The sequence below is a fragment of the Ambystoma mexicanum genome, chromosome 9, assembly GCF_040938575.1.
Source record: "Ambystoma mexicanum isolate Mex_15411 chromosome 9, UKY_AmexF1_1, whole genome shotgun sequence".
NCBI classification, from domain to species: Eukaryota; Metazoa; Chordata; class Amphibia; order Caudata; family Ambystomatidae; genus Ambystoma; species Ambystoma mexicanum.
In genome coordinates, this window is record NC_090931.1 from 1,318,094,159 (window position 1) to 1,318,112,311 (window position 18,153).

The following is an 18,153-nucleotide window of genomic DNA, read 5'->3' on the forward strand; positions in this document are numbered from 1 at the left end:
AATAAACACAGAGATGGGCCATATGTCTTCAAAAAGCATATGAAGAGCCCTATCTGTTTCCAGAAATCCCCTCAATATTCAACCTTGGGAACCAAACTTTTAAGCTAAAATGTGATTGCAGCTCCCCTGAATAAGCAACAGATCGGAAAGACAGGAATATTGTAGCTTATTGAATCAGCTACCTGTCTGTGAAATATCAGGATTTTAACTAAAGTCATTTTTGGGGAATTCATGAAAATCTATCATTTGCACATGCAAACACCTGCCAACACCAGAAACAGTCCATTGTGACTAGCATGATCAGACCAGTTTAGAAATATAAGTTGTGACACTTATCTGTAAATTGAAGAAATTTGGCAAGTTGAAGATTTTTAAATTCATATCTCAGTTGTTCAGAAAAGCTATTTCAGATGGATGGAGCAAGAACTCCCGGAAATGGGGGCTAGAAACCTATCGACTAATTAGAGAGAAGGAACTAGGCCTTGTGTAAGGGGAATAGCAATCAATGCCCAATTATAATCATTATCCATTGAGTCAGTCCATTCTAAATTAGATATTTTGGGAGGTGGTTTTAGGGTTAAAACAGAATGCACAGTGGAACAAGATGATCAGACCAGGGGAAAAAGGATTAGACACTGGGGAACTTCGGATCAGACAAGGATACACTGGGATGAGATCAGACAACCAGGCAAGGATGTGACAAGGAGATTTTCCACTGCAACAAAAATCTGGAGGAAACCAGGAGAAGGACTAAGGCTGGGGGCCATCATAGAGCAGAGGCAGAAGGGCTGATGCTGGAGGCCACCCACAACAGGTCTGGAGAGCTAGTTCAACCAGGTCCCTATGCCTCCCATGAGATAACCCAGGATGTCTGATGCATCTGTGCAGGACCCAGAGAGAGAAGTAAGTCCATGATTCCAGCAGAACAAACTTTTGTTTGGGTTCTATTTGGATGAATGTCTTCCCCTATATAGACATCCATGGGGTGGGCATCCAGAAGTAAATCCCTAGCATTTCTTGATTATTTAATAATTGAATTAATTCCCACATAAGCAACGTACACTGGAGTAATTTGGGGGAAATTTGAAATCTTCAACATCATTCCAAGTGCTAACAATGATAAAGTATTTTAAAATGAATTGTGGATCACCTATTACCCTTGTGCCCATCCCAGAAATCCCCTAAAGTGTAGGGGTGCATTTAAAAATTCCAAATTGTCTAAAGGTCCCCAACCCCTGCCTAAGAGCTGAAGGAGGTTTCAAATGGTAAACTGAACCTCTGAGTCTGTGCTGGGCAGAAAGGTGTCTTCAGGCTTCAGTAAAGTAATAATAGCTGATTTAAAAGCACACTCTCCACATAGGGTAAGGAACTCCAAAGTGAATGGGGAGATTGTTCACTATCTAGCAGCAAAGGAAAGATGGCCATTCTTTGCTGAGAAGAGTAGTTCACTAAAAGCTGGTTATGATAGAATATTGTTAGAGCTGGAAAGTGCATAGGGATGTCAGAGAAAGGCACTGCACATGACTATTCTTTTGACGAATAGAAAAGCACTACATTTTATTTAAGTTAGTCCCCCCCATACAAAGTACATTTGTGGTAAGGATACAATTCTGGTGCAATGGAAACTAGATTGACTTGAGATTTTACATTTTTCAGATGTTACAGTGGAACTCTTGGTCTCTAAACCGATGGTTGCTAAATCTAAACTTTGATTGGATAAATACTCAGGCTGACTGCAAAATATACACCTTTTAAATTAATTTTAAATATGAATCCAAAGCATTTAATGAGCTCCCTAGCTATTGAAAAATAATTCTGAGTCGGGTATATAGAAATCAGTTCTCAAGGGTTCGTTTTAACCTGTATCCAAAATTAGAAGTGCTGCACGTTCGTGAAAAATCTGAAATAAAGGATTGCTCCGGCAGATTTTGTAAAATCGCCACCAAATTTGATACATTGAAACATTGAAACATTTGCTATTATTTTGCATAGGGTTTACTGTACTGTGGACTTTGCATTTTGGTCATCTATTATTGCAATACAAATTGGCAAATGCTGAAGAATAGTGGAGGATTCTCTGCAGCAGAAATAGTACACTGTTGATTTAAGCTACAATCAGATTTTTAAATACAGTCTCTTTGTAGGTTTTGTGAAGTTTGTGATGTGGATACAACTATGTTTTATATCTCTTCTTATTGAAATTAACTGCTTTGCATTGAATCTATTTTGTATGTGAAAATGATAAGAATGTAATTTTATTTTGTATAGTGAAATGATGTAAATAAGCCAAAAGCATACATTAAATAAATAAATAAAAAATAAGTATATTGTGAAGCACAATTGGACTGTCCATTTCTAGGGTGCTGCATTCATTATCGTTACATTAGGGGTAGTCTTATGAGTGGCCCAAATCTCTGAAGTATTTTTAGAGCTGTGTTTCTTCTCACTTGTTACCAGGGGGGATTAGAGATCAGAAATTAAAACTGTACATGTTGTTGTGTTCTAGAGATTCTGTGATTTTGTTATAAAGAAAACAAACTGTGTTTTCAATTGGATTGTGTGGAGTATTGTCAGGAAGGAAAGGTGTTATGCCACAGAGTAAGGTGGCATGCTTCTTGATAATGATTGTGTAAATATGGATATAGTCTATTAATTAAAGAAAAATAAAATGAAATTCGTTCTGCACACCAACCTGATTCTTGACTTGCCTATTGCAAAAGGGGTGAGGAGTTTCAGTGGTGTTATGTGAATCAGAAGAAGAGTTAATCAAGAATCCACATCTTTTTAATTGTTGTGGCCCTCTTGACTGGAGGGGGACACAAACCCCCTGAATTAATTGTCGCCCCAGTATTATATTCTACAAATATACATCTTGCTACATGAAAGCTAGTTTCTACTAAATCTGTTGTAATTGTTCTGTCTCTTGGGTGATGTTCGTAACATGCCCTAATATTAAGCCATAGGGTAATGTTGCTTCTGGGGTCGATTGTACCTACTAGGGTGAAAGCAAATATGATCAGGTTCTTGTGTTTATTCAGAGGTACACCCAATGTAAATATCGCGCAATTGGCAACTGCTCCATGTACAAATACACTCTGATTCTGGTCATTTAACCCGTTTCTGCTCCAGAAAACTAATATGTATATCCTTGAAGCCAATTGCAAAGACACTTCTTAACGTGCGGTACTGTAGTGCACATGAAATGTAATATTAGCTGATCTTGTTTAGAATGCTTCTGTATTTATGGTAGCATTTTAACACATTGCTTAAAAAAGTCAAAGTACATGAATTAACTTAAGATGCTCCCCTTTTGCTAAACACACTTCCTATTTTCTGAAAGTAGGCCATTACGTTTCTTCAACATGTTTTTTTTCTCCAAAAACCATGGTCGACTCCAGGTTAATACAGTGGTAAAACCAACTTAAAAGCCTTTTCTTCACAATTACATAGTAAACCAATATTCGTGGCGTGGGATACATTCCTTCCTGGTACGTACCTGTTGCTATAGCTGTACATGTACAGTTTGTGTGTACTTTTTAAGCATGTCATCTAACCTCTTTCTAGGGACTTTCACTTCTGACAAATAAGGAAGCAGACAGACAAAGAGCTGAAATGATTTGTTCAGGAACAAATAATAAGGAGGGTAGACCTTGTAAAAATCTTATGGATTATACAAAAGTAAATACAAAAAAAATAAGGAGGTTAAATTAGGCAAGTCCTTGTCTAGTGCATAACCAACACCTACTATTTCTTCTAATGGAAGGAATCTGATTATTCATTACATTGTATTACCTGTTGATCGAACAGTGCCCAGAACATTGGCAGCGGAATGTAAAGACACAATACTCTAGACACCATTTTAACTTCCTTAATTAGCCGCTTCTGTTGAAAACAATGGAATATAAAGGTGTTTAGTGTCAAAGATGAATACAGCGATTGCTTTATGTCTGCTTAATCAGGCAGGTGTATTAGAAGAAGACTAGATACATATTGCAGTACATCATTTCCATATAACAATACAAACACCATTTCTAGAGAACACAATGTAAACCACTACAATTGCCTAGAAGCACAATTGATTAGTTCAAGATTCCAGAGATGGCTACTGGGTGGCACGGTGACATGTTTGGATTCTTAAGTGAAGTGACTTATTCTAGTCTCTAATTCAAGACTGAAAGTCGGTTTGTACATTTAAGAAATAGTATCTGTCAACCTGTAAGAAATTATTATTAATTCTCTCCAACAGTTACGCAAGTGTTGAATTTGTATATTTTAAAAAAAAATCCCTACTGGTTTCTACACTAAAGAAGTTTAGGGAATGGAGATTTCTGCAAACATGTTAACGTAATACTATGTTATAAAATAACGTTATTTGCGTTTTTTAAGGTGGGAGTGTATGTTAATACATTACAGATTTACTTTTCAGACAAACATAGATCAGTTAAATAAAAACATTTTGGCAAACGATCTCCACCTTTCCCAACTTCCTACAGATTGCAGAATTTATAAAAATGTGGTTTTGTTTGTTACAAACGTTTTATGTAGTGTTGAACACTTGTCAACCAACAATGTGAAATGTTTAAAGTAAAACAAGAATGTATTAACTAAAAAATGAATCCCATCATTTAAAAAAGTTTACTTAGAATTCAATGGCTCTTCATCGCAAAAAAAGACTCACAATTTATCATGAAACATTTGCCTGTGTAAAGCACATTTTTTGTACAAAATCCAGTTATCTCTCAGTAGGTTAAAAAAAGGCATACATTTTCAGCTGCCAATTTTGAATTGAATATTTGCTTACTCGTGGCCAATAGCAAAGCATCCAACTCGTTTTTTATTATATATAAATGACAGCTTTATTGTTTAGCCGCTGTTTGTTGCTGGTGATGCTATTAATACCACACGCAGTGGTTCAGCAAAGGGACTGTTCCTACCTAATAACTGCATAGACCAGAGGTGGAATGGAAGGAGCACACCAGCAATCATTACACACATATTTGGATCACCTTTCTTACTGCTTTTGTTTCCTTTTTCTATAGGGAAAATGGGTTTCATTAATTAACTAAGCTTTTATAACGCACTTCATTGTTTTGTGTGATTTTGGTTGTTCATGCACAACCTTACACACGTGAAAAAAGATGAATTTTTAAAAGTACAATTCAAGATTTAAAAAAACAGTCACAATTCTCAAGATACATAGAGAAAGACTTAGGAATACATAAAAACAAAACAAATAAAATAGTAAATTTGTTAAAGCACCATCAATAATTCAGCTAGTGTCCAACATACTCCATAACAATTTAATTACACTCCATTCACCACCTAATTCGAACGAGGCCTGCATTCTGCAGGAGCTTAACCACTGAAATAGTCACTGCAGTTTCCTCCCAAATAGAGATTCGAGTAAAACGGTCCCCCGTTACTAAATAATTAGGGTTATGAATAAATTTGCCTAGCCACAACGTTCTCTGAGGCTGCAACGAAGGACCGGCCACGAGAAAATACTCCCTAGTCTGCACCACCTCATTGTTATTACATAAATGACATCCTCCTGTATCCCTATCCAGTGTGACTTGAGGAGCAGATTTATTCTGTACTGCAAGAACTGTTGGCACCAGAATCCATTAGGACACATTTTTTGATATTTTGGAGTTACCCCCAGAAGTTTGTCATGTTGGGACAGGCTCTTGTATAGTTTGGAAGATCCCATTTTAGATATTGTTAACATCCAATCACAGCCAAACAGTCATTCTTTAACTGACATTCGGTTGAAAATAAGATCGTCCATTGATTCGTCACAACTAAACAATACCCGATTGGCTTGTTTTTTTTAAATTCATCAATGGGCCAAAGGATGGTATCTTCATAATCTCAGCTAAATCAGTGTATAAAGACCCCCTTTGTGTTGCTAGCCCTTTCCTATATAGCATTAAAATCCTCCACTCCAGATGAGAACCCAGTGATGCCCAACTCAAACCGTTAGGCTTCAATCGAAACACAAACTGGGAAGATTCAAGGCCCGCTTCCACGCTCTAGACCCCACCCTATTGTAATTCAAAGACCTGGTTTTCATACCAACCTCCAAGCTATATAAGAGTTTTGGGATGACTTGCATCTTATACAATTTTAGCAACAGGCATATGGAAAAGTGGTAGAACCTATAATATATTTTTGTCATTTGGGTGGATAACCGTGTCGCCTTGGCCATGATGCGTGATGTTAAAATGCCCACATTATCAGCAGTATCTAGTCCAAAACCCAAGTAAACAAAACCTCAATATGCATTTACCCTTGATTATGGACCAACTATAGCCCATTCATTCATTAGCATTATAATGAAACCTAATAATGCTTGTTTTATTCTCATTGATGCTGAGTTCGATCCTAGTTGAATACTCTCATATAAAATGTAACTGCCTGTGCAAGCCCACCGGGGCGCTATCAAGAAGGATCACCTCATCAGCATAAGTGCAATAAGGTATTATCAGAGTGGGTATCCTGAGTGGAGCAAAAAGAGATGTACCGAGAAATTCACCAAAGTCTGACAGATAAAGGTTGAACAGACAAGGAGACAATACACAGCCCTTGCAGAGTCCCCTTTAAGATTCAAAGCGTTCCGTCAGGGCTCCCTGCCCATTCAGCCAAACTGGAGAAAAGTGGAGTCCTATAAATGAACTAAGATTGAAAGAAGAGCAGGGAGAATCAGCCAATCCCTCATATTTCGCCACAATAGGTTATGGTTAATGCTGTCAAATGCCTGGGAGTAATCAGTAGCCGTTATATATATCGGAAGACTACCAACCCTCATTTATTCCTCCTTCAGGCAGTTGCCTACAAAACTGTTCAGGTCAGTCCCTAAGCCTGTTTGGTACTTTTGCAGTTCCGTCAGCACCAGGCCCGCAAAGATTTAACTTTTGCAATCAAGAAGGGAGATAGGACGATACTTGATAGGATTATTTGTATCTCCCTTCTTGTAAATGGGTACTATCACTGTGAGATCCCAATACAGGGGAGTTATCCCAATTGACATTATCCTGAGAACATAATATATAGGATGCTTGCCCACAATTGGGGATCTCCCTTTAAAACAGAATTCAACAACCCATTAGGGTCTGGTGCCCTTGAGTTAGAGGCTTTTCTAATTGTGTCCTCAATTAAGTCTACTGATGAGGTCAGGGCCCAAGGGATTACATGGTGGTCAAACAAAGGGAATGGCATTGTCAGACTCCCTATATCCATGTAGAAAATCATTCTAAATGCGTGTTCTTGTTGAATGTTCATCTTGTTAATTACCTTCCAACAATTAAGGGAGTCATTTTTAGTTACCGTTTCCAACATGCTCTCCGCTTCGTTTTGGAGTAAGATGAACTTATAGCTTTTAACCTTATTTTGGTATCTCTGCCTGAGTATTCTGACACCTCACCTATATTCTGCTATAGGCAAACCCCTCCCCACCAGGTCACATAAGGCTCTTCTTAGGATTTTCTTCTTATACTGGATTACTGGGTCAAAATAGTAAATCAGTGGACGTGCCACCCTCCTATTACCTACAGAAACCATTTTAAATGTATCGACAAACACCTGGAAAAATCGAAGTGCCTCTGCTTCCCACTTCTCCTCAAAGAAAGTTGAAATGAAGAAAGAGTTAATGTTGGCGTTGTATTTGCCCACATTTCATTTAGATACATTATTGAGGCTTACTAGTAAGGTGTTCCTGATGGTTACAATCAGCTGCCTAGATGCGCGGCCACCCACGCCCTGGACCGCCTTGCGCTGGGCAATGATGTAGCCATCTAGTATAATTGGCCCTGTCAGTCACACCTCTTGCAATGAGATTATGTCAAAGCAATATAACATTTCCGTTCTTTCTTCTGTACCCAAAAAGATATTGAGCCCTCAGGAGTTCCAACTTAGTATGACCAAACTCCCAGAACTGGCTTGGGTAACTAAAGTCCGTACCATAATCACCCAGTTTCCTAAATGGTCTTCCGAGTGATTCTGGCAACCGCTTCCAGTCAGGCTTACCAGTACTAAGGAGCGACTGCTCCAGCCATATCAGTTCCCCCACCCATCTTGTCTGCTATCCCGTAGAACAAGTTACTTTCATAGGGAGGTGGTGGCCTGAAAACTGAGACCCCCAACACCAAAATGAGTGCTCATCAACTATGTCTGGGTCTCCCAGGCCCTCAAGCAGGAGATCATATGCCAACATGCTAAGGGAATCAAATTCAGCCATGATCAATCGGACAACAGCTGTGATTTAAAATCTCGTTGCACATAGGCAGTTCTATCAGCAAAGCGAAAATAAACCCTGTAAGTATTTCATGATGCAGCACACACTTAATACCAGGATACCAGTATCTAAATTCAAGGCTGGGATTCAAACCTATTTTGCTCTGCGTTGTCTTGCTTCCAGGCACCAAACATTCCAGCCTCCTCCTTATTGATAGATGCTTCCTGCGCCTTATCAACTTCCTTTCTTCTCCTGCTGTCCCTTCTTTCCCCTCTCTGGCTCCTCTACTGTATCTATCCTCTGCCACCTCTACAGCTGCCTCTGCTGCTTCTCCAACAACTCTGTTGCCTCATTCCTCCGCCATCCATCTGGCACCTACCCCCTCCAACTTGGCTTCCTTGCCTTCTCTTCCTTCCTCCTCTGGCCATCCTCGGGCACACCTGCAACACTTCCGCAGGGCGTACCTCTTCCCTGTACCCCTCCACAGAAGTCCTTCAAAGGGGGCAACCTGCTCCACATTCCTACTCTTAACTCTCACTCAGCTGTCAATTACTCCTCTGACATCTGCAGTCTCCTGGAAGAACCTGCTCGGGTGTACTCGGTCTGATGAGAGGTGGTTCATGGCCAAGTCTTTAACAAGCTTTGACACTCTCCTTTCTGATGGCTACAAGATTCTCTCCACACCCAGAACCATCATCCCGGTGGGGGTGTAGCCTTGATCTTCCCGGAGTGGATTCCTGCTTCTATCATTCCTATGTAGGACTACTGCTCCTTTGAATGCCTGGTCTGCAGGCTCCCTATCTCTCCTGGCCTTTATCTCACTGTGGCCACTATCTATAATCTATATGCCACCCGGCCAGGTCGTCTCCTTCTTCTCTGAGCAGGCAGACCTCTCCTCCTCCCTCCTTGCCTCTACCTCTCAAATTCTCCTCCTCTGAGACCTTAACTTCCACTTGGATGCTACTGGTCCTTCTGCAGCATTCTTTTGCAACCTTTTCAACCCTCTCTCTCTCTCTCTCTCTCTCTCTCTCTCTCTCTCTCTCTCTCTCTCTCTCCCTTCTCTTCGGCCCAACTCACTCTGCAGGGCACACTAATCTCCTCAGACCTCACCCTCTCCAACCCTCTCACCACTCCTCTCTCTTGGAGTGATCACTTTCTCCTTTCCTCCAACCTCTCTCTCTAGCCCTCAGGCCAAGCCGACTCCAGCACTGCTACCTAACTTCTCGGTCATCCGACCCATGAAACATGTGTCAGTTGAGGCTTTCACCGCTACTTTCTAACCTCCTTCTGCACCTTTGGCTGACTCACATCCTGACACAGCCATATATAACCTTCATCTTTCTATGTCTAACACTCTTGATGTACTTGCCCTGTTATAAGAATCCGCTTGAAGCCCAAATCCAAGTGTAACTCTTGCTATGACTCTCACCACATCACCCTCAAACGCAAGTGCAGGATGGCAGAGAGGAAGTGGAGGGCATCAGGTGCACCCTCTGTCAAACTGGCCTGCTGCCTGCTCCAAAGGCAATACAGACTCTCTGACCTCACAAAGAAGAGAGCCCACATACAAGCCTGTGTCTCTATAGCATCTAACAACTCGCCCAAACTCTTCAAAACCTGCATGGAGTTGACCAATCCTGCTGCAGTCTCTACCTCTTTTGTTCCCTCCCAGGTCCTCTGTATGACCTTGAATTCTCATTTCATCACTAAAACTCGGGACGTCTTGTCCACCCTCTCTTCCTCTTCCTCCTCCTCCACTCCTGGCCTGCCTGAGGCTGCCTCTCCTCCACCCTTCTCTTCCTTTCCCTTGGTCAACCCAGACAATGTTTCTAGACAAGTCCAATCTATGAAAGTCTCGTCAAAACAGGTTCTTCCCTGTTCATCCAGAACCATCAAGGACCACATCATCACCCTTGCTCCAGCCTTGGCCAATTTCTGCAATCACTCTTTTGCCACTGGAACCTTCCCCTCCCTCGTTAAGCACTCCCTCGTGCACGACCTCCTGAAGAGGCCCTATGCTGATTCTTCCTCTCCGGCTAACTATCACCTTATCTCCATCACTCCTTTCCTGGGCAAGCTCTTGGAAAAGGTGCACATCTCCCAGCTTAATCTGCACACTGAATATATTGATTGTCTCCACGGCCACCAGTCTGGCTTCAGAGCTGCCAGAAGCATGACAACTGCTCTCCTGAATACCTGTGAAGACCTGCTCTCTAACCTTAACTCTAACCTTCCTTCTGCCCTCATTCTCCTTAATCTTTCTTCTGCTTTTGATATGGTCAACAATGCCATACTACTCAATTGTCTCTGTGATAACCTGGGTATCACTGATCAGGCCCTGGACTGGCTGACCTCCTTTCTCACTGATCGACCCTCTCAGGTCCAACTGGGGTCTTACCTCTCTCTCTGTCTACCTCTGGTGTTTCACAGGGGTCTAACCTTTCTCCCCCGCTGTTGAACCAATAACTGGCACCTCTTGCCCACTGCATCGCTTCTCTCTGCTCCAACTTCCAGTGTTTTGCTCATGACATCCAGCTCTCTTTCAAGCTCTCCATGGCCACCTCTTGTCCTTCTCTCATTCCAGACTGCCTGGCCACAATTCAGGAGTGGTGTGCCACCAATGATCTCTGCATAAATGCCAGTAAGACTGAGATCCTCCTGAACGGAACACCATCACCCTCCTTTCCTCTCTCTCTCTGGCTGCCCACTCTGGGCCCTCTTCCTGCTCCTACGTGTGAGGCTATGAATCTTGCGGTCATCTTACACTCCACCCTCTCCTTCTTGCCTCACATCTCCGACGTCTCTAAGAAGTCCAACTATCAGCTGCACCTCCTCAGAGGTATTCTTCCTTGCCTCACTTTCCCCCAGAGGTTCACTGTCTCCAGAGCTCTGGTCCTCTCTAGGCTGGATATATGCAACAGCCTCTTTCAAAATCTTCCCGCCTCTACTCTCCATTCTCTACAACTTATCCAGAACAGGACTGCGAGACTTGTCTTTGGTCTCAAGACCAGGGATCATATGTCTCTAGCTGTGAAATGTCTTCATTGGCTCCCAGTCGTGGTAAGGATCAAGTTCAAGAACCTCTGTATGGCCCACAAGGCCTTCTGGGCGTGGGACCACATTACCTCCAACTCTCTCTTCCTAAACATCTCCCTTATCGAGCTCTCCACTCATCCACCGCCAACTCTCTGAGGGTCAGTCACTTTCCCAAGCAGAGAGTTGGGGGCACATCTCTATCTTCGGCTGGGGCCTCCCTCTGGAATAGATTCCCTGCCTCTCTCAAGATTGAGCCGAACCACCTCCGGTTCCGGAAGCAACTCAAGACCTTTCTCTTCACTTCCACTTTCTCTCCTCCTCTCCCCTGATGATTTCCCGGTTGCTCCATGCACTGGTCACCTGGCCACCCTCTGAACTTGGGCCCAGATCCCTGCATGTCCAGATTGCACCTTGCACTGCCTCTTGGCTCCCCCAGCAGTTGTGGTCTGTATCTGCAACCATACAGTCCCTCCTCTCCGGATTTATGAGCCACCCGTTGGCTGCACTTTCTGATTTACCTGCACTGAGACACCCGCTGGCTGACCTTTTGAGTTACCTGCACTTCTCCCCCACCCCCTCGGCACTTCTTCCCTTCCAATTCTCTGCACTTGAGTGATCTGAATGACACAAAGCCTAGTAAGATCATTGTTTTGGCCTCCCTCTGTTTCCCTCTCCTTTTCTTGTCGTGCCTAGAAACATTTGTGTACAGGTGCATTGTAAATGCCATATCATATCATAAGACAAATGCGTTGCCCCTGAGCTATCCTCCCAGCCCTGGGTCAATATGTAAAAGACCAACCTGTAAGGAAAATGTGTTATGCCATGTTATTGGGACTTCAACAGTGCACCACTGCCATTTGCATGGTCTTCAGGTGTCTGGCAGAACTAAAAGGGGGTGGGTGGGTGTTGCTAATGTAGAAGAGAGGAGAAATGCGAGGTAGCTTTACTGCTGTGTTGACGCATGCCGTATGGATGTACCCTGGTACTGTGTAAAAGTATGTTTTAGGTGGTCAGTTTAGAGGACATAGTGGCATGTATTTCCAGAGGGGAGCCAGGTATGCCCATGGCGGTAGGGTGCATTTGCTGGGTTTTAAATTGCCCGGTGTGAGTGGTATAATTGGTCTGTATATAGTGTGTTCAAGTGTGAAAAAAGTAGTGTTGCTACCGGGTCACACAATTCACCCTGTGGGAAATCAATTACTCTGGTATGCCATGAAGGAAAGTATAGTGGGGAAACAATTAAACTAGATCAAACAATTTAACTACAGCAACAAATATCTAAAGTGCTAAGGAGCAAAATACACAGGGGTGATAGCCGAACTAGGGCAAACAATTCCACTGGGAAAAACAATTCATACAATTGGACAATTAATTGTCTTAATTCTAACAATTCAGACTTTGGGGCAACACTTGCACTGAGTCAAATCATTCATAGAATAGGGCAACGATTAAAGGGGGGCAAAAAATGTATGCATTGAGGCAATAGTTAAACTGGGTTTACAATTCAAACAGAGGGCCGCAGTTACTCTAGGATGCTAATGTGTGAGTAGGCACATGTGAGTGTGCAGATGTGTGTGTGAGCATCTTGCAGTTTGGAAAGGGAAGGGACGAGTTGAGGATCCAAAGTCATTCTTAAGTCAGTCTGGTTCCTCTTTGAATGGTGAAGAACCTGGAGAAAAAACACAGCTCCTCTCGGATAGTTCTGGATGCAAATCCTATTGGTTTCACTAGTAAATTAATTCGTTTCTATATTGGACAGACACTCATTTGAATCAAACTGTTCATGAAAGGCATGCTTTTACAGACATTTTGTTCAAAGTTTGACAACATCATAAGGCAAAAAGTAAAATAAATGATCATTAAACATTTGTAATACAAAGTAGAAGAAGAAGTAGGAAAGAAACTGCTCTCCGATCTACAAAAAAAAAGCTCTTACTGGATATTTCTCTGTCGCCCAATCCAGCCAGTGCTCTCTCTTTGGATGGTCCTTCGAACGATGCCTCCATCGGTTTCCTATTGCAAACTAGACAAAGCAATACAACATGTTACAAAATGGCTGTGTAGTCAAATCCTTTTAAAGCTGATTTGAAAGAACCAATGATTTCCTAAAATGAGTGACCAGAAAATCCAAATAGATTGAGCCGTAGTTCATATTTTAGAACAAACTCTCCGTCTTGAACATTTTTTTAATTGACCAATTCTATCTGTGTAAAATGCACTTGCAAAGTGATGCTGTTTAATCCGCTTCACGGTAACATTATCTCATTTAGTAACATACTGCAGTGTGAATTGCCAAACTATAAAATGTTCAAAGTTTTTTTTTTCTTCATAATGAATTATATCAAAATGCATAAAAATGAATACGATTTTCTTTAAAAAATGTAACGTAGCTCAGGGTTTCAGAATGACTATTAAAAACGTACCCAAGTATAATCTGCGTTTCAGTTCATTGTAGGCACTATTTCTGATACATGTTGATTGTGGATAACCTGGCGTCCTGACTGGAGTTCACTTTTCTGTGGGTCAATGGGCACATTCCCATTAAGTATGGGGAGATATATTGAAAAGCTGAGCCTGCTAAGGGGTGCCTTTCAGCTTTCTATTGGGTAATTTCTTTGCTTGGAGCATGGGGTTTAGCCATCATCCCATTGTATGCACCTGCCTGTGCATTATAGCAGTTTGATGCATGGAAAACAGGGAAAACTAAAGACAAAGACAAATGGTTGGGAGAATTCTTTCTCAGCAGAGGCTGCATGGAATGGCAGTAGAGGTATTGATATCTCTTACTGCTAATCATATGATGCCAAATAAATGTTAAGATCCATAATCGTTTTTAGAGGTGCGTTTGTCAATGTCTTCCTTCGTTAGATCAATGCTGGAGCAAATCAAACTGATCTTCATGTTTCTGCCTTTCAGACAGTAGGTCCATCCTCATGAGAGTTCTGTTAAGTAAAAGCAAAGTCTACATTTCTTCTTTCATCTTCTTTTCCATTGTGTCCTGTTATTCAGTTATTGGCCGAGGAGTCTTTTCATCTATGTACTTTATGTTTTGCCCGTCCAGCCTACGCCACTTCATGACCATCCTTCAAGTGGCGTGGTCGCGAGGTGGCGCAGATTGCATGGAGCGTCACGTGGGCATAGACTGCAAAGCTCCTCTGCTATTAAGTGATAGCAGGAAGTTATCATGAGCGGAAGAATGCACCTGGCCCCGATCAAGGTGGCCCATAACACCGTGGCATGCCTCATAGCAGGTTTCAACCAATTCACCACATCATTTCCCTGACCTACAATGGCTACCTATCCCTGCTAGGGTTCTCTTTAGAATTGCTAAACAACCCATGAACCCCTGCTTACTGTGCTGCCAAACCTACCACCTCTGGGGACGCGCGCTCCTCCAGGAGCCAGACCATTGCAAGGATTGATCTAGAAGTGGCAGGCCGGGAAAAGACCAGGAAACAGTCCTTCTCCAGCCATGCTCCAGCATTCTGGAATGCCCTCCCGGCTGCGATCAGGACCGTTCCGACGCTCTTGCAGCTCAGGAATGACTCAAGATGCTGCTTCCAAGGTGTGTTTTAGGATCCACAGTCCCCGGATTTCCACCGCTCTGGGGTTATTTTAAAAATAGACCAATCTCGTTCTCTCTTATGCATGTACAGCGCTCAGCTGCTACCAAGCAAGGTTTGCGCTCGATAAAACAAATACATGTGCGAGATATGTATAGAACAAGCTATAAAGGCACACAGTAACTCCTGTGCTGCTTGCTCTCAAAGACCCCAACATTCCACCTCCACATACAGTTCAACTGGCAAAACTTAAACACACCAATCAAACAGATGATGCTCCATTGTTCACCCACCAATCAAACAGATGATGCTCCATTGTTCACCCACCAATCAAACAGATGATGCTCCATTGTTCACCCACCAATCAAACAGATGATGCTCCATTGTTCACCCACCAATCAAACAGATGATGCTCCATTGTTCACCCACCAATCAAACAGATGATGCTCCATTGTTCACCCTATGTAACAGAACCAATCCAGAGACAGCTTGCATCCTCTCATCAGATGTAATTCCAATGCCTGCCTTTCTCTAATACAGGGGCCTGCAACCTATGGCTGTTCAGATGCTTTGGACTGTGATTCCCATTATCCCTCACCATTTGCTATGCTTGCAGGGTCTGATGGGAACTATAGGCCAACACCTTTGAATGAAGCCAAAGGTCGCTAACCGCTGGCACAACCAATGAGAATGCTGCCATAGGAAATAATGAGTTATGGTCGAACGATCGAGACCATTCTATGCAGAACCCAAATGAAAATAAAAGAAAACCCATGTGCCCAAGCAGAGCAGACACCCTTTGGGAAAACAAGAAGCCACACAAAAGCACAACAAAACATAACCAATCCTGGCTCGTTAAAACACCAGGGTTACATTCAGTGCACCTTTTAGTTTGACTGCAACTGTTGACAACAAAGCACTTGTTTTTTTTTATTTGCATGTCTGGTATTTTGTTTGATGGTTGGGGGCCAACAGAACATTTATCTTTGGTTGGAGCAGGAAGCTTTGGGGATCAGCTGAACATTCCAGCCTAGTAATCTATTTTTGGTACTAGAAATAAAACACAGATAAACTAAAATATAATGTAAATAAAGTAAACATAAAATATAAAAAAATAAATATAAAACCATTGAATTCAGCACAACGTTCTTTGGCTACAGATGGCAATGGGGGACCACCATCTTAGATGGGGGTAGAGTTGTTCTCTTCGGTGGTGGAGGACAGAAGGTGCCCAATGCCAAACATGTATTCAGCTGGGAAGGGATGAGGTGTACACTGCTCTTTTTGTTAGCTGGGATGAATGCACATGGCATCCTTCTATGAGGGGAGGGTGCAGCATTGGCAACATGGCACCTGCTCATAAGTTGCACCTGTGAGCCTTAGCCAGGTCAGTTACCAGGGATGGCTTGGAAGTTTCACTGACCACACTACTCCATGCGGAAAAAGGCTTGGCTTTAACAGATGAGCAGTAAAGGTTAGAGATGTTTTAGTAATAACCCTGGAAGGGGAGGGACTGTAGTGCAGAGGGGAGGGACTGTAGTGGCAAGGGGGGGGAAGCTTTTCCACGAGCAGAAACAGTTAAGAAGGATGGAAGGGGAAATGCATGGAAAGAGATTAGGAAAAGCTATAAAAGAAAAGAGGTAACACTGGGGACAGCAAAAGGATACTAAAGAGAGAAAGGGAAATGAAGGTGTAGCACTGTAGGGAAATAGGGCTGATCCTGGGGACGAGAAGAGACATTCTTGGGGAGACCGAGTGCAGTTCCTTTGGAGGGACAATACACCATTGGGGCGAGAGGATGCAGTGACTTATAGAGGAAGACTCAATATAATAGAGAGGGAGAAGAGATAATTTATACCGAGGTCGGGCTGAAGATCAAGGTGGGTGGATCAGAAGAGGCATCTGCTGGGCACAAAGAGGGGGAGAGTGGGTTTGTCTTGTGGAGGTGGAGGCTCTGTAATGCAGTCCCATCTCAGATGACCGACACATAGTTGGGGCTCATTACAAGTTGGCTGGTACACAGGTGCTAGTAATAACGTTTACCAGCATTTTTACCAGACCGGCCAACTACAAGTTTGCTGGTAGGAATGGAGGATTTACCTCCTGATAACAGCTGGGGGTAAATCCGACCCCTACCTGTAAAAAACACCCCGGCACGGCAATCCCATTGCTAGTAATACAGGCAAAATCCCCCTATGGAGCCGGATTGGGGATTTACCGTTGAAACCAGCACTTGTAATCTGGTATCACTGTTTGCTGGTATCCCAGTGGTTGTACAGCCGGGATACTGGCAAACTCATAATGAGGCCGTAAGGGTTGGGGCAGAGGAACCATGAGCAAGCGATCGATAGAATCGAACCCCCATGCTTGGTAAGCCAGAGGACAAGGTGGTGCAGACGGAAATGGGACGCAGAACATTGGCAAGGTACTATGCAGGGAGGATATGCTGCAGAAGCAGTGATCAGGTGAAAGAAGTGCTGAGATGAGGCCACACTGTCCGAGGGAGGAGGTGAGGCTGTCATGAACTGTAACTTGTTGCTGCGGCCCGTTCTAAATGCAAAGACACCCCCTAGTGATGAAGACCCATGTCTTTTTTTTTTTAATTTGTTTTTATTAGATTTTATGTCAAACAGGTTACAGCATTTCCATCAGAAATTAACAAGCATCAAAAACAATAAAAGATGGTGTTGTCACCAAACAAAGACAATCATAATCCAAATCTACATTTCGACGATGCTTTCGTGAACTTTCCGTTCGCATTTAACTTCCGTTTAAAATATCAATAATTGTCAACAATAATCCCTGTTTTCCCCCCCTTCCCCTCCCTCCCCTCACCCTACAAGATTTCATTGACTGCCGCTGAGCAATGTGCTTTCTAATGTGTGGCGAGTTGCATAATAGATGTGGTAAGTTTTAGGGACCACCTTGTTTGGGGAGTTAGCATGATTTTTCGTTGTCTCGGATCGTGTATTCCATTAACAGGTGTTCTCTCACAATGTGAGGTTATGGGGTTGGTGGACCTGTAGGCGTTAATGTGTCATTTCCGGCATGTATCTGTTAAGTAACTCCATCCATAGAAGATCACATTGTGCGGATTTCCCATGTATGGATGAAGTGATTTTTTCCATGGTGCACATGTTAGAGGCTGCATTGACCCATTCTCCCTCGGTTGGGACTGTGGGACATTTCCATTTCGGGGCTAAGAGAGCCCTCGCGGCTAGTAACAGCGGCACAGCTATATCTTTGACCCTCCTCCATTCATCTTCAATTTTTTCAAAGCCAAATAGTACTAGGAGGGGGTCCGCTATCCTCTGGTTCCCA

At 42.8% G+C, this 18,153-nt stretch overlaps 1 protein-coding gene across 1 annotated transcript in view; it reads right to left on the reverse strand.

Annotated features, from left to right (window-relative positions):
• The window catches only part of SLC15A2 (solute carrier family 15 member 2), a 384,163-nt gene that overhangs the window by 132,948 nt on the left and 233,062 nt on the right, over positions 1–18,153 (reverse strand). Inside the window, exons 10-11 of the mRNA XM_069616692.1 lie at positions 13,206–13,292; positions 3,793–3,882 (exon numbers count right to left, since the gene is read on the reverse strand). Of these exons, the coding sequence (XP_069472793.1) occupies positions 3,793–3,882; positions 13,206–13,292 (177 nt within the window). The remainder of the gene's footprint in view (positions 1–3,792; positions 3,883–13,205; positions 13,293–18,153) is intronic.